Source organism: Salmo salar, chromosome 20, assembly GCF_965601325.2.
Source record: "Salmo salar chromosome 20, fSalSal1, whole genome shotgun sequence".
NCBI lineage: Eukaryota > Metazoa > Chordata > Actinopteri > Salmoniformes > Salmonidae > Salmo > Salmo salar.
This window is the reverse complement of record NC_138310.1, coordinates 58,807,086-58,830,682: the sequence shown is the minus strand read 5'-3', so window position 1 is coordinate 58,830,682 and position 23,597 is coordinate 58,807,086. Positions and strand designations below refer to the sequence as shown.

The 23,597-nt window shown below is 44.0% G+C and overlaps 2 protein-coding genes across 2 annotated transcripts in view; both read left to right on the top strand.

Moving 5' to 3' along the window:
* The window catches only part of LOC106580962 (protein phosphatase 1L), a 40,816-nt gene extending 20,968 nt beyond the window's left edge, over window positions 1–19,848 (top strand). Inside the window, exons 2-4 of the mRNA XM_014162560.3 lie at window positions 2,925–3,117; window positions 11,888–12,049; window positions 16,622–19,848. Of these exons, the coding sequence (XP_014018035.1) occupies window positions 2,925–3,117; window positions 11,888–12,049; window positions 16,622–16,971 (705 nt within the window). The 3' untranslated portion in view covers window positions 16,972–19,848. The remainder of the gene's footprint in view (window positions 1–2,924; window positions 3,118–11,887; window positions 12,050–16,621) is intronic.
* Window positions 19,849–21,503: 1,655 nt separating this feature from the next.
* On the top strand, window positions 21,504–22,746 carry LOC106580971 (ADP-ribosylation factor-like protein 14). Its single transcript, XM_014162574.3, has 2 exons — window positions 21,504–21,965; window positions 22,123–22,746. Exons 1-2 carry the CDS (start codon window positions 21,651–21,653, stop codon window positions 22,435–22,437), a joined length of 630 nt encoding a protein of 209 aa, XP_014018049.3. The 5' UTR covers window positions 21,504–21,650; the 3' UTR covers window positions 22,438–22,746.
* Window positions 22,747–23,597: the final 851 nt, after the last annotated feature.

The window sequence follows — 23,597 nt, the reverse complement described above, 5'->3', positions numbered from 1 at the left end:
TCTACTCCTCTCGTTCTCCGTTTGAGGGGGGGGGGTGTATTTTAATGATGAACTTCAGGTATGCTAGTTAACTCTCCCCCCCCCCCCCTCACACACACACGCACACACACTTTCTGTTGGAGAGACAGCAGTTAAAATCAGACAGACCCTTCCCCATCACTAAACCATCACTAAACCTGGCAGTAGAGAACCTGTTCAGTCCCCTCTCCCTCCCACAGTCAGCCTAATGAGACCTACAGTACATAACTCTCCCTGGATCTAATAACCTCACTGTCTGATGGATGTCTATGGTAAAGAGATCTGGCTGTTATCATTGGATGAGGGTGGAGGGGTTATTCGTTTGGGTTGGGCGAGGTATATGGTGTGGGAGGGGATTTGGAAAGTGTTCAGTTGGGGGGGAGGGTCTTCAGGGTGGGTGGTTTATATAAGGGGAGCTAGGGGTGTGTGTAAGGAGGGGGAATCTGCTGGTAGAGCAAAGCTGTGACATTCCTCACTCGCTGCTGAAGAACACTGGGAAAACTCTATTGTGTGGATGGTGTGCATCTCAATAGAGTAAGCGCACAAAGTATCTCATCAGGAGAGCATATTTGCTGCCTTTCCGTCGCTCTGCTGACAGATGCCTCTCCTGTGACGGGATCTGCTGCTTCGTTCTCTTGGTGAAGCGTTGCCGCAAGGCCAACTCCCACTACATGGTAATTCTGCTCATTAGGTAGGCTGTTATTAAGAGCCTTCTGCGACTGCTGTCCATGGGGGGCTTTTCTGTTGTTTTTTTTAAAATAACATTTACTTTTTCCTTTTCTCCATTTCAAAAACAAATGTATACATACGAACAACAACTTACAGACACACACAAACAATGGCTACATCTCATCTGCCCCGACCCGCATGCTGCATTATAGTTTGCCACTTGGCCTTCAATTGTACCAATTTAGTTTCTCAGTCGCCCATGCTATTTCAATAATAAATCATGAGATTTTTCCATTGTGTCAATGGTTTTTAGTGTACGTTTTCTAAAGATGAGTGATAAGAAAAGGCTCTTTCTAACTGGTGCTGACGTTTTATGTTAGGTACAAAATATTGTTAAGCATAATTGAGAATACATAAAGTCTGAAACCCAACTGCCAGTGGACGGTGTGTTAGAAGGATGTCGTTTGTGGCTATTGAACACCCCCCCCCCCCCCCCCCCCCCCCCCCAGCACACACACTAGTTAGCCGCTGTGATGATTAAGATGTCCCTGCAGCAGCAGAACTGTCGGCTGCTAGAGTCGCCCGTGCACACACAGCAGATAACACCGCTCTGGGAACGCTTATCTCTCTCTCTCACTCACACACACACACACACACACACACTCTCTCTCCATCATCCCTCTCTCCATACTTCAGTCACCCTTTTATTCTTCTCTCCCCAGTCCTCCATTCCTCTCCCCATCACGACACAGCAAATGACACAGCCCAGATAAGTCCCACACACTTCTACCATCCCCTCTCTCTGTGTGTCTCTCTCTCTCTGTGTGTAAACCATGACTGCTGCTGTTTCATCTGTTTCCCCATCACCCCATACTTTTTCTCAGGCGACTGATAATATCTGGGTAATAGTAGACATGTTGGAATCCCAGTAGGTCTGAATTAGTTGAGTTTGGTGTTGCTGATCACAGTTGATCAGTGTGCAGTCAGTGGGACTTGGACGGGTCAGCAGGCTGTGGGAGTAGGACAGGTCAGAGTAGAGCAGGACTGAGCTCTTTACAGGTGTCCGATCATCCACCCTGTTACTTAACAGGATAACTAAGACTTATCCCTGTGTTTTCTTTGCTTATCCAGGCTTAATGGCTGTGTGTTCCCTCACATATATAAACACACACACATCTGCTCTTGGGATGTCTGAAAGGATAAATCGCCGTTGTTAACCCAGACAGGCCTTGTAATTCACAATAACAGTGTACTAAAACAGCTCTTAATGTGGTCATTACTGTCCCATGTAGTTCCTCCAGACAAAAGACCTCTGACCTCCTTATGATCCCTGCGGTCACTATGGTAACCACAGGAGGGAAGGAATGTCTGAGATATGTCCCCACGCAGCTCAGAGAGAAAGGCCAGAGAAAGAGGCCTAGACGGATATTCCACCCGTAGGCCTCGCTCCCAAAGCGAGCACAGAGGGGTTGTGGGAACAGCAGACAGAGGGGAAGGGGTCGGATACAGAGAGCAAGGGACCGTCACAGAGCGAGAGAGCCAGAGAAAGATTGTCAGGGAGAGTCGGAGAGAAAGTGAAGCGAGTTGAAATGTTAGGCAGAAAAAGTTTCTGAATGATAAGGCAGAAGATCATGCTCTGTCTGGGGCCCCTGACCTTGCGTATAAGCGCAAAGCCCCCTGTTAGTCAAAAATGCCTAATTAGCTTACACTAATATCTTTCTCTTTTGGTTTTGGCTCAGCTTGGCTTGGCTTGAATCTCTGGCCATGATTCAGGAAAGGCGGAGAAAAACAAGCCGTTCTTTTTGTCGTGAAGCGTTGCATATCTGTCCGTCAAAGGGTGTGCCGTTATCGCCTGGCTGAAATTAATGGCCGAGGATAGAGTTTCTCTTGCTCAGCTGTATTCCACAGCATGGCGGCGGGAGGGGAAGCGTGTTTAGCTAGTGGTGCAGATTCTCCTCCTCCTTACCTCTGGCTATTTATCTCCTGCTTTATCTGGGTTTCAGCAAGGAACTGAGGACAGCTAGGTCACCGCTACTGTAGCCTGTCTTCTCCCCCGTGTGTGTGTGTGTGTGTGTGTGTGACTACAGTGCGGGATCACACACAAGTTTGATGCTGTGTGGCAGGGCAGAGCTGTGAACATCACTTGGTTTACAATTTCTTACAGTTTACACCATGTATAACTCTGACTTCAGTATAGCCAGCTCACTGTAGCTCTCTCTCCCTCCTCCTTCTCCCAGGCGGCGGCTGACTTTGCCAAGGCCCATCTGTCGGAGGCGTTGCGTCAGCAGCTCCTGAGCTACGACCGGGAGAAGGAGAAGGAGAAGAACGAGAGCAGCGGTGGTCTGTCCTATTCCTCCATTCTGGAGCAGCAGATCCTGGCTCTGGACAGGGACATGCTGGACAAGCTGTCAGCCGTCTACAACGAAGCAGGTCAGAGGGCAGGGCAGCCATGGGTTAAAGGTCACAGCCACACCTCTGTGGGCAGACATTTGCCACTAATCTAGCAACAGTTTATACCTTAATCCTGAATTTAACCATTAGAGGGAAAATATGTACCATTGCCTACAAAAGAATGAATAGGCTATAATGTGTAGTGCTGACTTCACTGTTAGTTGGATGCTTCAGTCTTGAGATCCATGTTGTACCGTGACCGTAATTCTTTGTTTTGGATTGATTGCACTAATTTCTGCATGCTCAAACACTGTTGTCTGAGAAATTCACAAATGATGGCTATAGTTTGTTTAGGGACAGAGCAGAGAGTTTGTTGAAATAGCTGTGGTGTTTTTGCTAGTGAGAGCTAGGGGAAATGAAGCCTGTATAAATAGCTGTGGTCCAAGGGTGGGTGTGTGCTTGCTCGTAAGTGTATGCATGAGTTTGTTTTGTGTACATGAGTGGGGTAGGCTAGGGGCAGACATGCATTTCTCCTGGACTCCTATAAGGAAGGAGCCCATTACTATTGTGATGTTTGCTCACATTGGTTTGCTCATTCCTACACTTGTTTTTCTAGGAGCCCTAAATTGCTGCTTGCAAAGTATTTCTGACTTTGCTGTTCACGGTTGTTTACAGTGGGCTCGGGCTCCGGCCGTGCTGCTTATTCAGCTGTTGAAATATATCTTTATCTTCATCAGACGTAGTAATGGCCGGAGAGAAAGAGGGAGAGAAAGTGCCAAAGCCCACTCCTCAGCTGCTTCTCCTCAGGGTGGCTTGACAGATGGTGCTTTCAGAAAGTGTTCATACTCCTTGACTTATTCCACATTATTGTTGTTACAGCCTGAATTCAAAATTGATTACATAGATTTTTTTTCTCTCACCCATCTAAACGCAATATGACAAAGTGAAAACATGTTTTTAGACATTTTTGCGTATTTATTGGAAATTAAATGCAGAAGTATGTAATTTACGTAAGTATTCACAATCCTGATTCATTACTTTGTAGAAGCACATTGACAGCAATTACAGCTGTGTGTCTTTTTGGGTACTTCTCAGAGTTTTTCACACCTGGATTGTGCAACAATTGCCCATTTTATTGTTTTCACAATTCTTCAACTCTGTCAAATTGGTAGTTGATCATTGCTAGACAAACATTTTCAGGTCTTGCCATACATTTTCAAGTCGATTTATGTCAAAAGTATAACTCAGCCACTCGGCAACATTCACTGTCTTCTTGGTAAGTAACTCCAGTGTAGATTTGGACTTGTTTTATGTTGAATTCCCCTTTCAGCAGGACAATATCACCCAGTGTCTGGTGGAAAGCAGACTGAACCAGGTTTTCCTCTAGGATTCTGCCAGTGTTTAGCTCCATTCTTTCTGTTTTATCCTGAAAAACTCCCCAGTCCTTACTGATTACAAGTATACCCAAACTATTACGGACTACAATGGGAAGCGCAGCTGCAAGCTGCCCAGTGACGCAAGCCTACCAGATGAGCTAATTTACTTCTATGCTCGCTTCGAGGCAAGCAACACTGAAACATGCATGAGGGCACCAACTGTTCTGGTGAAATAATTCTCTCTGTAACCGATGTAAGATCTTTAAACAGGTCAACATTCACAAGGACGCAGATGGATTACCATGACGTGTACTCCGAGCATGCGCTGACCAACTGGCAAGTGTCTTCACTAACATTTTCAACCTATCCCTGACTGAGTCGGTAATACCAAAATGTTTCAAGCAGACCACAATGGTCCCTGTGCCCAAGAACACCAAGGTAACCTGCCTAAATGACTACTGACCCGTGGCACTCAAGTCTGTAGTCATGAAGTGCTTTGAAAGGCAGGTCATGGCTCACATCAACACCATTATCCCAGGAACTCTAAACCCACTCCAATTTGCATACCGCCGCAACAGATCCACAGATGATGCAATCTCTATTGCACTCCATACTGCCCTTTCCCACCTGGACAAAAGGAACACCTATGTGAGAATGCTATTCATTGACTACAGCTCAGCATTCAACACCCTAGTGCCCACAAAGCTCATCACTAAGCTAAGTACCCTGGGACTAAACACCTCCCTCTGCAACTGGATCCTGGACTTCCTGACAGGCCGTACCCAGGTGGTAAGGGTAGGTAGCAACACATCCGCCACGCTGATCCTCAACACGGGGGGCCCCTCAGGGGTGTGTGGTCAGTCCCCTCCCTGTACTCCCTGTTCACTCATGACTGCATGGCCAAACACGACTCCAACACCATCATTAAGTTTGCCAATGACACAACAGTGGTAGGCCTAATCACCGACAATGATGAGGCAGCCTATAGGGAGGAGGCTGTCTCATCAGGATAACAACCTGTCCCTCAATGTGATCAAGACGACAGGAGATGATCGTGGACTACAGGAAAAGGTGGGCCGAGCACGCCCCCATTCTCATCAACAGCTTCAGGTTCCTTGGTGTCAACGTCACCAACAAACTATCGTGGTCCAAACACGCAGTTGGGCACGACAAAACCTATTCCCACTCAGGAGACTGAAAATATTTGGCATGGGTCCTCAGATCCTCAAAGTTATACAGCTGCACCATTGAGAGCATCCTGACTGGTTGCATCACCGCCTGGTATGGCAACTGCTTGGCCTCCGACCGCAAGGCACTACATAGGGTAGTGCGTACGGCCCAGTACATCACTGGGGCCAAGCTTCCTGCCATCCAGGACCTCTATACCAGGCAGTGTCAGAGGAATGCCCTAAAAATTGTCAAAGGCTCCAGCTACCCTAGTCATAGACTGTTCTCTCTGCTACCGCACGGCAAGTGGTACCGGAGCGCCAAGTCTAGGTCCAAAAGGCTTCTTAACAGCTTCTACCCCCAAGCCATAAGACTCCTGAACAGCTAATCAAATGGCTACCCGGACTATTTGCATTTTACGCTGCTGCTAGTCTCTCTTTTATTATCTATGCATAGCCACTTTACCTCTACCTACATGTACATATTACCTTGACTAACCGGTGCCCCCGCACATTGACTCTGTACCGGTACCCCTTGTATATAGCCTCGCTATTGTTATTTTATTGTTGCTCTTTAATTTTTTGTTATTTAAAAAAATAAAAAAATAATAATAATTTTACTTCAGTTTATTTTAATAAATACTTTAACACTTATTTTTCTTAACTGCATTGTTGGTTAAGGGCTTGTAAGTAAGCATTTCACTAAGTTCTACACCTGTGACATGCGCCGAATACAACAAGTAAAATGTGATTTGATAACATGATGCAGCCACCACTGCTTGAAAATATGGAGTGGTACTCAGTATTATGTTGTATTCAGGACAAAAAGGGAATTGCTTTGCCACATTTTTTTTGCAGTATTACTTTAGTGTGTTTTTGCAAACAAGATGCATGTTTTAGAATATTATTCTGTACATGCTTTCTTCTTTTCACTCTGTCAATTAGCTTAGTATTGTGGAGTAACTACAATGTTGTTGATCCATCCTCCATCCATCACAGCCGTTAAACTCCATCACTGTTTTAAAGTCACCATTGGCCTCATGGTGAAATCACCTGAGAGGTTTCCTTCCCCTCCGGCAACTGAGTTAGGAAGGACGCCTCTATCTTTGTAGTGACTGGGTGTATTGATGCACCATCCGAAGTGTAATTAATAACTTCACCATGCTCAAAGGGATATTCTGCTTTTTAAATATCTACCAATAGGTGCCCTTCTTTGCGAGGCATTGGAAAACCTCCCTCATCTTTGTTGCTGAATCTGTTTGTAATTCACTGCTCAACTGCGGGACCTTACAATTATCTGTATGTGTGGGGTACAGACATGAGGTAGTCAATCAAAAATCATATTAAACACTATTATTGCTCACAGAGTCCATGCAACTTAATTAAACAAATTTGTATTCCTGTACTTATTTAGGCTTTTCATTTTTAAATAATTTGTGAAAATGTCTAAACACATTTCCACTTTGATATTATGGGGTATTGTGTGTAGGCCAGTGACACACAATCTCAATTTCATCCATTTTAAATTCATGCTGTAACACAACAAAATGCGGAAAAAGTCAAGGGGTGTCAATAATTTCTGAAGGCACTGTACAGAGCATTCGGAAAATATTCAGACCCCTCCACTTTTTCCACATTTTATGTTACAGCCTTATTCTAAAATTGATTAAATCCCCCCCCCCCCCCCCCCCCCCCTCAATCTACACACAATATGCCATAATGACAAAGTTAAATCAGGTTTTTAGAAATGTTAGCACATTTATTACAAATTTAAAAAACATACCTTATTTACATAAGTAGACCCTTTGCTATGAGACTCAATTGAGCTCAGTTGCATCCTGTTTCCATTGATCATCCTTGAGATGTTTCTACAACTTGATTGGAGTCCACCTGTGGTAAATTCAATTGATTGGACATGATTTGGAAAGGCACACACAACTGTTTTTATATAAGGTCCCACAGTTGACAGTGCATGTAAGAGAAAAAACCAAGCCATGAGGTTCAAGGAATTCTCCATAGAGCTCAGAGACAGGATTGTGTCGAGGCACAGATCTGGGGAAGGGTACCAAACTTTTTTTGCAGGGACTGGGAGACTAGTCAGGATTGAGGGAAGGATGAACAGAGCAAAGTACAGAGATCCTTGATGAAAACCTCCTCCAGAGTGCTCTGAACATCTCTGGAGAGACCTGAAAATAGCTGTGCAGTGACGTTCCCCATCCAACCTGACAGAGCTTGACAGGATCTGCAGAGAAGAATGGGAGAAACTCCCCAAATACAGGTGTGCCAAGCTTGTAGCGTCCAAGAAGACTCGAGGCTGTAATCGCCTTCAACGAAGTACTGAGTAAAGGTTCTGGTTACTTATGTAAATGTGATTAGTTTTTTTTATTTGTAATAAATTAGCAAAGAAATCTAAACCTGTTTTTGCTTTTTCGTTATGGGGTATTGTGTGTAGATTGAGGGACAAACTATTTAATCCATTTTAGAATAAGGCTGTAACATAACAATGTGGAAGACGTGAAAAGGTCTGAATACCTTCTGAATGCACTGTGTATAGGGCGAGAGGGTATAGAGTTACATGATAAGGGGAATAGAAAGAAAGGGGAAGGAGGACAAAAGAGAGAACAAAGGGTTGGACAGAGACAAAGGGCCAGTGTATGGAACAGAGAGAAAGAGAGGTGAAGGTGGGAAAGAGCAAGAAGAGAGTAAGCCAAGGGACAAAAATAGGGATGGTAACAGTGATATGATAAAGGTGACAGAAGGTGATACTGAAAGGGGAAGCGTGTAGTCCTGAACTCATAGAGCGAGGGAGATGGAGCGCCATCCATCTTCACCTCCACCCATACTCGTTTAGCACCCACAGGACTGGGGGGGGAGCAAAGTTGTCACAACAGATCCAATGATGGTTTATTCAGAATGTAGGGAAGAGAGCTAAAGTATTCATGATAAGCTGGCGGTAAAGACTCGCTTCACACACTGCGATTTCAGGAATGCAGCACATGGAATGTCTCTGTCTCTCTCCTGGTATTCGGGATCCTGACATAACTTAATGTTCGGAGTGGGAGGTGGAGAAAGAGGGCGAGCGTCCGAGAGGAAGAGAACAAACGAGTGAGAATTCGGGAGAGGGTGTTCTACGGAATAAAGTTCTTTGCATGTAACTTATTATTCTGAGTGGGAGTTGGGGGAGAGAGAGTGATGGAGTGTATTATCCTATAGAGTGTACAGAACACTATAGTAGTTTATTCACAGCACAGAACCTCGTGACTCGGATGAGTGTGTAATTGAATGCGTGGCTGGTATGAAAAGGCCATTTAAGCTGTCAGGCTGTGTCAGTCCCATTCTACTGGAGGTCATGTGACATGATAGTAAAAGTGCTGTACCCGAGACCATAACAAGCTAACTCCCGGTCTGGGCGCGACAGTTGGCTTTTAGGTTACTCCTCCTGCAAGGTTACTCTTCCCACAACGTGCCCACTTAGTGGAGGCACTACCTCTGTTAGTAATTTAGCAGACGCTCTTATCCAGAGCCACTTACAGTAGTGACTGCATACATTTTCATATTGGTCTCCTGTGGGAATCAAACCCACAACCTTAGCATTGCAAGCGCCATGCTCTACCAGCTGAGCCACACGGGACCACTCTGCTCCCTTTTGACCTCCTACTCTCTGCAGAAATCCCAGCTGCTGATAGAAATCTATTGTGTGATCTGTGTCACTCAGTCCAGTGGAAAAGGCAAAACTAGCCTACCCACAAGCCCCATCTTCCTTCTGCTCTCCCATCTCTTCCATCCCTCTCTCCCACCCCTTCCTCTCTCCCTCTCCCACCCCTCCTTCCATCCCTCCCACCCCTCCTTCTCTCCCTACCTCTCTCCCACCCCTCCATCCCTCCTTTCCCTCCAAAGCAAGATGCCCTGTTGATTCTCAGACTGAGGTTTCAACCGGTCCCTCCTAGCACCATTATGTTCATTATCCTCCTGTATTTCACTCATCCCTTTGTTTGGACGACAGTAACAATGATTTAAGATTGAGCCCAAAGATAATCTTACCATAAAGCTACGCTACATAAAAAAAGTCCTGCTTTTGTGTTGCAAAGCATTAGTCAGCCATGTATTGAATTGGCTCTGAGTTTTCTGCCCAACTGCCTCCCTGAGTCTTGGGGCGGGGGGGGGGATCAGTTGGACTGGTAATTGTTTTTGATTGTTGTCCTTATATCTGATTGAGCGGGTAGATCATTTAGGGACTAAAGCTTTGAGCTTTTGTTGTTATCAGGGCGAGCAGAGTCCCCAGGACAACCTCCTATCAGATGTATCCCTCGCTCCTTTCATCCGTCCATCCATTGTTTATCTGGGAACAATAGATGGAAAAAGAGAATGAAGTGAGACAGAGGCCTCTGATGAAATGGCCAAGAGCTAAGTCTATTCAAACCGTCTTTTATTACAGTGAGTTATTTAACATTTCTTTGGCCTGGTATGTCTAAGAGGACAACTAATCTTTTTATAGTCAGGACCTGGGGTTAATAGGGAAAAGCTGATATCTAGACCAGCATAGGATGTATGGGGAAGCCATTTCTTTTGGACTGGATAGTAGATGTTTTTATTTTAGAAAGCGGGTAGACAATGGCATGGACTTTAGTGTGCTCACATGACTAATTGTAGAATTTGACGTGCCCAGGCCATGCCTAATGCTCAGAAAAAAGAGAGCGGAACAGGGTAGAGCCTAGCTAATTGAAGAAGAGAGTTAGCCTAGGTACAGTATGTTACGTTAATTGAAAACGTGAACTAACGTAGATATGCTAGGCTAATTGGAGAAGTCAATCTGTAGGTATCCTTGGCTAATTGAAGGAGTGAACTACCTCAGGTATGCTAGGCTAATTTGGAGAAGTCAGTCTATGTAGGTATGCTAGGTTTAATTGGATTTGTGGATGTGCGCAGGGTAAAGTTGAGCTAATCAGATAGTGGTATGTGTGTGCTAGGATGATGGTTTAATTGGAGAAGGAGAGGTATGTGTGTGTGCGGCTCGGTGAAACTTATTGGGGAAGGGTGCGCTTGCAGGGCAGTGCAGCCCATTTTCTCCATCACAACGGGAACCCGATAAAAAATAATTAGCTGGACGGCATGGCACAGAGAGGTGCCAGTTGTAGACCGGAGCAGGAGAGGATTAGACACACAGAGAGATGAAAAGAGAGCCATTCTAACTTTTGTGTTCACTCTCCTATCTCCCATCTTCCCTTTTTGTTTCCACTTTCTCTCTACCCCCGCTTTCCCTCTGTCTGCACCATCCTCTCTTTCTCTCCTCTTGCCTCTCTCATTCTGGCTCCGTTTTCTGTTTGCTTTGTTATTTTTCCCTCATCCAAAGCTATAAATGGGAATAATAAAATCACTGTCCTGCTGAGAAGTAATCTCATTTTCCCTTCACTCGCCCTCGACTTCTCTCCTCCTCTTTCCCCTTTTATTCACCATCTCGTGCTCTGCATCTCTCACTCCCCCCATTTTTCTCTCTTCCTACATTATTTCTTGATCAGCTTCAGGCGGCTCGGTGCGTCTTTGCCTCTAAATGATTGAAGCGAATGGAAAGAACACATCACCAGGGAGCTGGACCTGTTTAATTTCCTCACTAAGCCCTGAAACAGCAGAGTATAACCCAATTCCTGCAATGGAAAATCACAATCACATCACAAGTGTAGACATGTAATGTAGGCGCAGGGTAGAAACTGAAGGCAGGTTCATTCAATGAAATGGACCTCCCCTCACTCCCTCTCCCTGCCAGTCCCAAAGCCTCTCTCCTCCTTGGGGTGGTCCAGTCAGATGTCCCCATCACCCCTATGCCCTGTTCTGGGTTGTGTGGTGTGCAAACAGACAGATGGTCAAACAGACTGGTATGTTCTCACTGCAGGGCTTTGGATCTCAGATAATGGGCTTCAGTCTCAGCCCAGAGACTGGGAAACCAAACAAAGAAGGGAAAGGGAGAAGAAAACAACCCAAAGAGGACAACTTTTGAAGTGCTGTTTTCAAAGGGCTGTGGCTGTCTATTGTTGGAGAGGGTTTGTTTGTGCAAGCGCACGCTATAGCGCATGTGTCAAAGTCATTCCACGGAGGGCTGAGTGTCTGCGAGTTTTCGCTGCTCCCTTGTATTTGATTGTTGAACTAAAGTCACTGATTAGAGAGGAACTACCTCCCCTGCTATACAGTGACTTTGGCAATAGGATGTTCAAGTTCTATTCAAGAGTAATATGGTTCTATTCATCTTTCTCCTCCCCGTCCTCCCTCTCTCAGGTAGCACATGTCTGGTGGCCCTGCTGTCTGATAAAGTGTTGACGGTGGCGAACGTTGGCGACTCGCGCGGAGTGCTCTGTGACAAAGATGGCAATGCCATCGCCCTGTCCCATGATCACAAGCCCTACCAGCTCAAAGAACGCAAGAGGATCAAGAAGGCTGGTGAGCAAAAGGACATGCCTTAATAATTGGTTTAGGATAAGTTCTCTCCACCACTAGTCCTGATCTTAAACATTATACAGTTGAAGTCGCAAGTTTACATAAGCCTTAGCCAAATACATTTAAACTCAGTTTTTCACAATTCCTGACATTTAATCCTAGTAAGAAATCCCTGTCTTAGGTCAGTTAGGATCACCACTTCATTTTAAGAATGTGAAATGTCAGAATAATAGTAGAGAGAATTATTTGTTTAAGCTTTCACTTCTTTTATCACATTCCCAGTGGGTCAGAAGTTTACATGCACTCAATTAGTATTTGGTAGCATTGCCTTTTAAATTGTTTAACTTGGGTCAAATGTTTTAGATGGCCTTCCACAAGCTTCCCACAATAAGTTGGGTGAATTTTGGCCCATTCCTCCTGACAGAGCTGGTGTAACTGAGTCAGGTTTGTAGGCCTCCTTGCTCGCACACGCATTTTCTATAGGATTGAGGTCAGGGCTTTGTGATGGCCTCTCTAAGACCTTGACTTTGTTGTCCTTAAGCCATTTTGCCACAACTTTGGAAGTATGCTTGGGGTCATTGTCCATTTGGAAGACCCATTTGCGACCAAGCTTTAACTTCCTGACTGATGTCTTGAGATGTTGTTTCAATATATCCACATCATTTTCCATCCTCATGATAGCATCTATTTTGAAGTGCACCAGTTTCTCCTGCAGAAAAGCACCCCCACAACATGATGCTGCCACCCCCGTGCTTCACGGTTGGGATGGTGTTCTTCAGCTTGCAAGCATCCCCCTTTTTCCTCCAAACATAACGATGGTCAATATGGCCAAACAGTTCTATTTTTGTTTTATGAGACCAGAGGACATTTCTCCAAAAAGTATGATTTTTGCCCCCATGTGCAACTGCAAACCCATGGTGTTTATACTTGCGTACTATTGTTTTGTACAGATGAACATAGTACCTTCAGGCATTTGGAAATTGCGCCCAAAGATGAACCAGACTTGTGGAGGTCTACAATTATTTTTCTGAGGTCTTGGCTGATTTCTGCTGATTTTCCCATGATGTCAAGCAAAGAGGCAGTGAGTTTGAAGGTAGGCCTTGAAATACATCCACAGGTACACCTCCAGTTGACTCAAATGATGTCAATTAGCCTATCAGAAGCTTCTGAAGCCATGACATCATTTTCTGGAATTTTCCAAGCTGTTTAAAGGCACAATCAACTTAGTGTATGTGAACTTCTGACCCATTGGAATTGTGATGGCTTCCCTGTGGCTCAGTTGGTAGAGCATTGTGTTTGCAACGCCAACATGGTGTGTGCAACGCCAGGGTTGTGGGTTCGATTCCCACGGGGGGCCAGTACAATTATTATTTTTTTAAATACATGAAATGTATGCATTCACTACTGTAAGTCGCTCTGGATAAGAGCGTCTCCTAATGACAAAAATGTAAATGTAAATGATACAGTGAATTATAAGTGAAATAATCTGTCTGCAAACAATTGTTGGAAAATTTACTTGTGTCATGCACAAAGTAGATGTCCTAACCGACTTGCCAAAACTATAGTTTATTAACAAGACATTTGTGGAGTGTTTGAAAAACGAGTTTTAATGACGCCAACCTAAGTGTATGTAAACTTCTGACTTCAACTGTAGATGAAACCACATAACTATCCCTGGTTCAGCTGTTATATTGTAGCTATACTGAGGGGTAAACCATGCCTCTGCCAAATGAAGATTAAAAATATATATATATATCTATCTCAGGAGCAGTATCCATGACTACTCCCATGACCCTGATCTCTGATTATTATCTTAACATTTCCTTGATGACATCATAGCTTTATATACACTGCTCAAAAAAATAAAGGGAACACTTAAACAACACAATGTAACTCCAAGTCAATCACACTTCTGTGAAATCAAACTGTCCACTTAGGAAGCAACACTGATTGACAATAAATTTCACATGCTGTTGTGCAAATGGAATAGACAACAGGTGGAAATTATAGGCAATTAGCAAGACACCCCCAATAAAGGAGTGGTTCTGCAGGTGGGGACCACAGACCACTTCTCAGTTCCTATGCTTCCTGGCTGATGTTTTGGTCACTTTTGAATGCTGGCGGTGCTTTCACTCTAGTGGTAGCATGAGATGGCGTCCACAACCCACACAAGTGGCTAAGGTAGTGCAGCTCATCCAGGATGGCACATCAATGCGAGCTGTGGCAAGAAGGTTTGCTGTGTCTGTCAGCGTAGTGTCCAGAGCATGGAGGTGCTACCAGGAGACAGGCCAGTACATCAGGAGACGTGGAGGAGGCCGTAGGAGGGCAACAACCCAGCAGCAGGACCGCTACCTCCGCCTTTGTACAAAGAGGAGCAGGAGGAGCACTGCCAGAGCCCTGCAAAATGACCTCCAGCAGGCCACAAATGTGCATGTGTCTGCTCAAACGGTCAGAAACAGACTCCATGAGGGTGGTATGAGGGCCCGACGTCCACAGGTGGGGGTTGTGCTTACAGCCCAACACCGTGCAGGACGTTTGGCATTTGCCAGAGAACACCAAGATTGGCAAATTCGCCACTGGCGCCCTGTGCTCTTCACAGATGAAAGCAGGTTCACACTGAGCACGTGACAGACGTGACAGAGTCTGGAGACGCCGTGGAGAACGTTCTGCTGCCTGCAACATCCTCCAGCATGACCGGTTTGGCGGTGGGTCAGTCATGGTGTGGGGTGGCATTTCTTTGGGGGGCCGCACAGCCCTCCATGTGCTCGCCAGAGGTAGCCTGACTGCCATTAGGTACCGAGATGAGATCCTTAGACCCCTTGTGAAACCACATGCTGGTGCGGTTGGCCCTGGGTTCCTCCTAATGCAAGTCAATGCTAGACCTCATGTGGCTGGAGTGTGTCAGCAGTTCCTGCAAGAGGAAGGCATTGATGCTATGGACTGGTCCGCCCGTTCCCCAGACCTGAATCCAATTGAGCACATCTGGGACATCATGTCTCGCTCCATCCACCAATGCCACGTTGCACCACAGACTGTCCAGAAGTTGGCGGATGCTTTAGTCCAGGTCTGGGAGGAGATCCCTCAGGAGACCATCCGCCACCTCATCAGGAGCATGCCCAGGCGTTGTAGGGAGGTTATACAGGCACGTGGAGGCCACACACACTACTGAGCCTCATTTTGACTTGTTTTAAGGACATTACATCAAAGTTGGATCAGCCCGTAGTGTGGTTTTCCACTTAGATTTTGAGTGTGACTCCAAATCCAGACCTCCAAGGGTTGATAAATTGGATTTCCATTGATTTATTTTTGTGTGATTTTGTCAGCACATTCAACTATGTAAAGAAAAAAGTATTTAATAAGATTATATCATTCATTCAGATCTAGGATGTGTTATTTTTTTCAGCAGTATAGATCAGGGGGGGGCCAGTGAGGAATGGAATGCACTCCTCAAGAGAACCCCAAAAACGTCTACAGAGCCCATTGGCCTGTGATGTAATTATAATTTTATACTGTTGCATATTCTCCTTCATGTGAAAGTGATTTTGATGGAATTGAGCCTTTAGTCAAATGAGTAACAAATCAAGTAGGACACACTATTGTAATTTGTGGCTGTCCATAGCTCACCATCGCCATCTACAGGTTGCTGTGGGTAGTGGAGCTGCAAATAAGTCATGACAGCGAAGGACCCACAAACTGGGTAAGCTAGTTGGCTAGCAGTTTCCAGAAACTGACCTAAGTAACTGTGTAAGTAAGTGTAAAGTCAGTGGTCATAAGTTCACACCAGCTTCCATGACTGTTTACAACATCTGTTCTGTCATTATTATTACTTGGGTCTCCCATGTGCCGCAGCGGTCTAAGGCACTGCATCTCAGTGCTGGAGGCATCATTATAGACCCTGGTTCGATTCCAGGCTGTATCACAACCAGTTGTGATTGGGAGTCCCATAGGGCGGCGCACAATTGACCCAGTGTTGGCTGGGTTAGGCTGTCAGTGTAAATAAGAATTTATTCTTAACTGACTTGCCTAGTTAAATAAAGGTTAAATAAAATATTCTGACTGTTTTTATATAGCTATTATGATGCAGGGTTCAAGTTAAGGGTAACCCTGTGTTTACCTCCCGTTGAGTATGGCTTCCAAGTAAAGCCTTTTATCCAGTGTGTTACTCTGATTCCTCTTCATGGGTAATTCTCTAGTAACCTGGCTCGGTGCTCTGGCAGTGGGAGAGAATGCGAACACACAGAGACACACACAGGCAGGGCGGCGCAGTCCTCATGTGTATACTGTTTCTTTTTCTGCTTTACCTTTGAACTTCAGTACTGTATGTGAACTGTGTCCAATATAAACCATTGTGTCAGTGAAAAGATGTTAAACCAAAGAAAATGCATTTTGTGCGCTGATCCATTTATTCCCCCCCTTCACTTGAATGGCTTCATACTGTAGTTGATAAAGATTCATGGATTTGCCCATGGTCTTAGGAACACAAAACTTTTGTTTTATCTCTTCATCTGCTGTAACTAAAAGCCATTGGTTTCTTCTCTCTGTTTTCCCTCTCTCTCCCCATCCTCCCCCCTCCAGGTGGCTTCATCAGTTTCAACGGTTCGTGGCGTGTTCAGGGCATCCTGGCCATGTCTCGCTCGCTGGGCGACTACCCTCTGAAGAACCTGAATGTTGTCATCCCCAACCCCGACATCATGACCTTTGACCTAGATAAGCTGCAGCCAGAGTTTATGATCCTGGCGTCGGACGGGCTGTGGGACGCGTTCAGCAACGAGGAGGCCGTACGCTTCATCAAAGAACGCCTCGACGAACCCCACTTTGGCGCCAAGAGCATCGTCCTGCAGTCTTTCTACCGCGGGTGCCCGGACAACATAACCGTCATGGTGGTCAAATTCAAAGGTGCCGGTGGCAAGGCCGCAGAGCAGTAGACCTACTGATACATCCAAAGGAGAGATCTATATTATATATGAATATATATGTATGTGTGTGCATAGGTTTAAAAGAAAAGAGAAAACAAGCCGGCAGTTTTTGGAGCGACAACTGTTTGTATTGAAGATATTTACAGAAATGAGCCATTCGCCACCATGATGCAAACACTAAAATGGACACATACAAATTCACTCACACTCTCGAACAGTCACTTGTTTCGTTTTTTCTGCAATCCACATAACGTTTCATTCATGTTTTTTAGTTTTTTTTAAGCAGTCATCCTCCAGGCCCTACACTGTGTCACTGTTACTGTTTTGCATAAGAGGTACACCAAAATATCAACATAATTTGAAGTCGAGACCAAGTTGCAGTGATTTGTACATCTCTGAGAGAACCTTTATCAGCAGATGTCATCTGATTTGGTGCTTACATACATCAGAGCACCTGTAACTGAACACCTGTTTGGTTAGCCAGAGGGGCTAAATAGTTTCTGTTTAAAGAGAGCTCAGACTAGACAAACGTAACTGTTTTGTCTGGCATGGCCTATTTTTTGGGGGGGGCGGGGGGGGCAGGCAGGCAATCAAACAGACAGTGACTGATTGGATTAAGATGGCATTAGATGCGTGCTCTGCGGTCCTAAACAACGGACTGTTGTTGCCTGCATGAGTGTATCATGTCAAATCACATTCAGTTTGAGGCTTCACTGTCACCCCTTGATTTCTAACGATCTGTCGTTCTGAACATTGGCCATCTTGTCTGTCGGCTCCCTAGCTCCATGTTAATTTTTGACCTGCAGTTGAGTACCCCCAAATGACTGCACTGAGAATTGCAACTGTATTTTGAAGTTCTGTAGTTTATTGGTACTAAATATAATAGATTCCTTTCCTCATTCATGCAGACTACTAACGATGTCATCTATGCCTGTCTGTCGACAACGATCTGTGGTCGTCCCTCTGCCCAGAATACATTTCTTTAACTCTAATCCCATGTTAACCCTGATCTAGGAATGAGTGGCACTTTGACACTAGTTGCACAAATGTGTGCACCATGCTGTTATTATTAATGTTATGCCAGTCTTTTGAATTAATTTTCACATGCGTGGTGGCATTGTACTGTTTGAATACCCGACACGTCTTTATTCTGATCATTGGCAGCCGATTGTCTTTCTGAAGTTGGGTTTAGTTCTATGGACTCATGCTCCCTCTACATCAGGGACCGTCACTGTCTGTCATATAGTACAGCTTACTTTAAGTTTATTTCTGTAAACTGACAGACTCAAAACATAATATGAAGCCTTTGAATGAAATATTTACCTGTTGCCTTACTTTTTTTTTATATATACATTTCCTCATGAATTTGTTGCCAAAACTAACTCCTTGGTTTGTAATGTTCATTAAACATGCACATCGCATGTAGATATATCTCACGTGTAGAATACCATCACAGATGTCTCCATGAGACAAGGAAGTGTGACATGAATGTACATACAGTGCCTTTGGAAAGTATTCAGACTCCTTGACTTTTTCTACAATTTGTTATGTTACAGCCTTATTCTAAAATTGATTAAATAAATAAAATTCCTCACACAATACCCCATAATGACAAAGGAAAAACAGAAATACCTTACTTACATAAGTATTCAGACCCTGTGCTATGAGACTCGAAATTGAGCTCAGGTGCATCCTGTTTAACATTGATCATCCTTGATGTTTCAACAACTTGATTGGAGTCCTCCTGTGGTAAATTCAATTGATTGGACATGATTTAGAAAGGCACACACCTGTCAATATAAGGTCCCACAGTTGTCAGGGCAAAAACCAAGCAATGACGTCGAAGAAACTGTCCGTAGAGCTCAGAGACAGGATTGTGTCAAGGCACAGATCTGGAGAAGGGTACCAAAAAATGTCTGCAGCATTGAAGGTCCCCAAGAACACTGACTTCTATCATTCTTAAATGGAAGAAGTTTAGAACCACCAAGACTCTTCCTAGAACTGAACGCCAGGCCAAACTGCGCGATCGGGGGAGAAGGGCCTTGGTCAGGGAGGTAACCAAGAACCCTCAGGTCACTGACACTTAGGTCACTGGTTCACCTTCCAACAGGACAACAACCCTATGCACACAGCCAAGACGATGCAGGCTACAGTGGCTTCGGGACAAGTCTCTGAATGGCCTTGAGTGGCCCAGCCAGAACCCGGATTTGAACCCGATCGAACATCTCTGGAGAGACCTGAAAATAGCTGTGCAGCAACACTCCCCATCCAACCTGACAGAGCTTGAGAGGATCTGTTGAGAAGAATGGGAGAAGCTCTCCAAATACAGGTGTGCCAAGCTTGTAGCGTCATAGCCAAGAAGACTCAGTGTTGTAATCGCTGTCAAAGGTGCTTCAACAAAGTACTGAGTAAAGGGTCTGAATACTTATGTAAATGTGATATTTCAGTTTTTTATTTTTTATAAATTAGCACAAAATAAGTTTTTAAATAAACTTTTTTGCTTTGTTTTTATGGGGTATTGTGAGTAGATTTGAGGGGGGAAACAATGTAATTTTAGAATAAGGCTGTAACCTAAAAAAAGTGGAACTAGTCAAGGGGTCTGAATACTTTCCGAAGGCACTGTACTGTTCCCATGTTATCCTCTCCCTCCACATCTGCAATGAAGAAAGCAATGCACCAACTCTTTGGTTTATTAACAAAAGAGGTATTTTACTAGATTAGTATGTTTGTGCTTTTTCAGTTCCAAAATAATGTATGTTACAGAATGTTTGTGGAGTTTGTATTTGTTTTTGTTGAATTTAAGAAACTGTTAAAAAAAATATATATCTGTGTATTTTAAGATAAGATAAAATCAAACAGATATCAATAAAAGGATTAATGATCATAGCATTGTCTTTTTTGGTCTGACGTTGATAAATTATATTTGATTGATTTGAGAGAGCTGTAATACAGTATATTTCAACGACCGTGCTGGTGAGTGGCCTAAAGAAGCCTGATTATGCCACCTGTTGGTTTGTCAATAGCACTTGTTTTGTACAGTATTTTTGTTTTGAATTTGTACAGTAAATGAGATACATGGTGGTAGATGTTGACTGGGTAAATCCAGGTAACACTTTACATTAAGGTATACTTAAATTGATTTATAATGGGCTTTATAAGTAGTTTATGATAATAAACTGTTAGAATACATTGATTTGTTTTTTGATCTGACAATTCACGTGCCCTGTTTTCAGCACTTCGAACTGCATTATCTATATTAAACAAAAATATAAACGGTCAATTGAAATAAATTAATTAGACCCTAATCTATGGATTTCATATGACTGGGCAGGCACACAGCCATGGATGGGCCTGGGAGGGCATAGGCCCACCCTCTTGGGAGCAAGGCCCAGCCAACCAGAATAAGTTTTCCCAACAAAAGGGCTTTATTACAGACAGAAATATTCTTCTGCAAACCCCCCCCACCCCCCCAGATGTAGAGGTCCTGGGCTGGCGTGGTTACATATGGCCTGCGGTTGTGAGGCCGGTTGGACGTACTGCCAAATGATCTAAAACGACGTTGGAGTCGGCTTATGGTAGAGAAATTAACATTTAATTATCTGGCAACAGCTCTGGTGGACGTTCCTGCAGTCAGCATGCCAATTGCACACTCCCTCAAAACTTGAGACATCTGTGGCATTGTGTTGTGTGACAAAACTGCACATTTTAGAGTGTCCTTTTATTGTTTAAAATGTCACTGTTTAATCAGCTTCCTGATATGACATACCTATCAGGTGGATGGACTATCTTGACAAAGCTTAAAAACCTCACCAATAGGGATGTAAACACATTTGTGCACAAAATTTGAGGGAAATAAGCTTATGGAAAATTTCGGGGATCTTTTATTTCAGCTCATGAAACATGGGACGAACACTTTACACATTGTGTTTATATTTTTGTTCAGTGTAGATAAATGGGTGTAGCCCAAGCCGAAAATATATATGATTTATTGTATGATTTATACTGGTGATACTAATAATGACGTTTATGTTTGAACAATAGACCGATTGATTTATATGGGGGACTATGAAAGTTATCTCATGCTATGGTGCCTGGAATCTACACCCTCAGCCAACTTTCCCAAATGGTTTTGTTGTGACGGAGTGCTGGTCTGGCATGTTGTGGCTTCAAAAATAACTGTATGATGTAACCCACTAACCTTACAGGCCAGATGAGTACCCATGACCTACTGGTCTAAAACTGTCACTCTGACGCCATTTCCAGGACACGGTCACTTAGGAAGGAACACAAACCCCCCTACATCCTAAAAAGGACTTCCTGCTAAGTGTGATGGTCTGAAGCAGGTGAATCTTTCAGCAGTGCAATAGTAATACAAGACACAGAGGCTCTAACCTGAACCATCACCAGAGACATAAAAAGCTTTACCGAAAGCTGCGTAATGACTTGAGCATCTTACAACAACAGGAGGAGTGGTCTTGCTGCCTCCTTGGTGTACATAAGCCATTCTGATTTGCACCCTGCCTTTATAAGAGGGGATTCATCACAGCCAGAGCTCAGAAAAAGACAGAGCTTACAGAGCAGAGCACAAAGTAACTGCGGGCAGGGCATTGCTGCACAGAGCTGAGGCAGCAACAACAACACAAGCCAGCCTTCTTCTCCAGACAACAGGACCTGTGTTTGGGTTGAGCATGGGACTGCATGGGTCTAAACCCCCTCATCAGGCTCAGATTGTGATGCTGGGCCTGGACGGCTCGGGGAAGTCCACCCTGCTCTACAAGCTCAAGTACAACGAGTCTGTCATCACCGTGCCCACCGTGGGCTTCAACGTGGAGATGCTGGAGACGGAGGCGAGGGGTCCGGGGTTGACCGTGTGGGACGTGGGAGGCCAGCAGAGGATGAGGCCCCACTGGAAGCACCACTACCCGGGCACGGAGGCCCTCGTGTTTGTGGTGGACAGCTGGGACCGCAGGCGTTTGGATGAGGCAAAGAAAGAGCTCCATCAGGTCATTATTTATTCATAATAAAACTTTTTTTAGCCTTATCCTGATGCATGAATGTAAATAAATTACAGGTCATATCCAGATCTCTTTCTTGTCATATTAGGCCATGTTGTTATGGGGTATAATAATGTGTATACTGGTCTTTTACATCACACAACAGGTGCTGAGGAGCAGGAGTCTAAAAAGCCTTCCTCTGGTGGTGCTGGCCAATAAGCAGGACCTCCCCGGGGCAGCAAGCCCACAGGAGATCACCCACAGGTTGGACCTGAGGAGGGTATATGGAAACAGGGATTGGTTTGTCCAGCCGTGCTCTGGGAAGACTGGTGTGGGCCTGGAGGAAGGCTTCAGAAGGGTTGCCTATCTGTTGAAGACTTCACTAAAGCAGACTAAGGCAGATATAAAGAACACAGTAAAACAACTGAAACCCAAAGCCATTACGCTGATGACCAAGACTCAAGGCCTGGGCTGCAGCTAAAACCAGTGATTATAAAACCCTTATTGATGGGTGTAATAATCTCCCTTGGATTATTTTTTATTCTTCTTCTGGATTATTTTGAGCAGAGTATCCGATTTAAAATGCCCTGTGTTAGATCATTCTGACCCACTCATTCTTGAATATGGGGACAAGACTCTCCAGAACAAACTTGAGATCCCAACGTATCTAACGCTGAAAGCTATCATTTTGCACGTTTGTTGATTGTTCAAAAGTGTTTTTGATACATCAATGTGAATTTCTGTATTTCCTTGTGATTTTTTAAATTATAAATTAAAAACCACTCATAGATATTGAAGGTGTTACTTTTCAAGGCAGAAATATAGACTATTGAATATTTTACATAGTCATGACCAGAATCAGATGCAATGCATTTAGCCTGCACAGTTATTTTGTAGACTAATTTATCTGGAGCGAACAGGGGAATAATGCAAGTATTCAAATGGACTGAACAACATCACAAATCACAAAACCCTAATGAGAGAGCAATATACAACATTTACAGACTTCTTTAGTTTAGAAATTACAAGAAATTATACCAAATACACTGATTGAGATATCACACTGATTGAGAGATCTCAAAAGAGTGTGTGATATCTGTGGATTAGAATGATAAACATGTCCCAAAACAATGCTTCCATAATGAAAGTATGTCCCATATATTCCATAAAAAAAAGGTAGAGTTCAATTGGAATTGGCTCTGTAACATCAAATTAGATTTTAGTTCCATGTTCCACATTCTAGAATCTAAGGAAGTGTTTTTTATGGGACACAACAATTTGTAGATGAAACTGGAGAACTTTGCACTTTAGACAACTTGTATTGCCCTGGAAATATTAAGTGTTAACCAAATGGACCTGCAGGTATGTATGCCTATACACAATGAAGCTCACTATAATGCACAACATTGAAAACAACATATTTGATGGTATTAATCTTACTTTCGCTAATTGTAACAGTCATAGCTAACGTTAACGACCAACGCGTTAACTTACTGTTGTAACGTTACTAGCTATGTGCTTATAGTCTATTCTGGAGAGAAAAAAACTATTCTGGGCATTGTTAACGTTCATGTATTATTTAAATAAGTGAAATAACAGTTTTGCCACCTGACTTCGGCAGTTGGTACCGAGCGACATTTC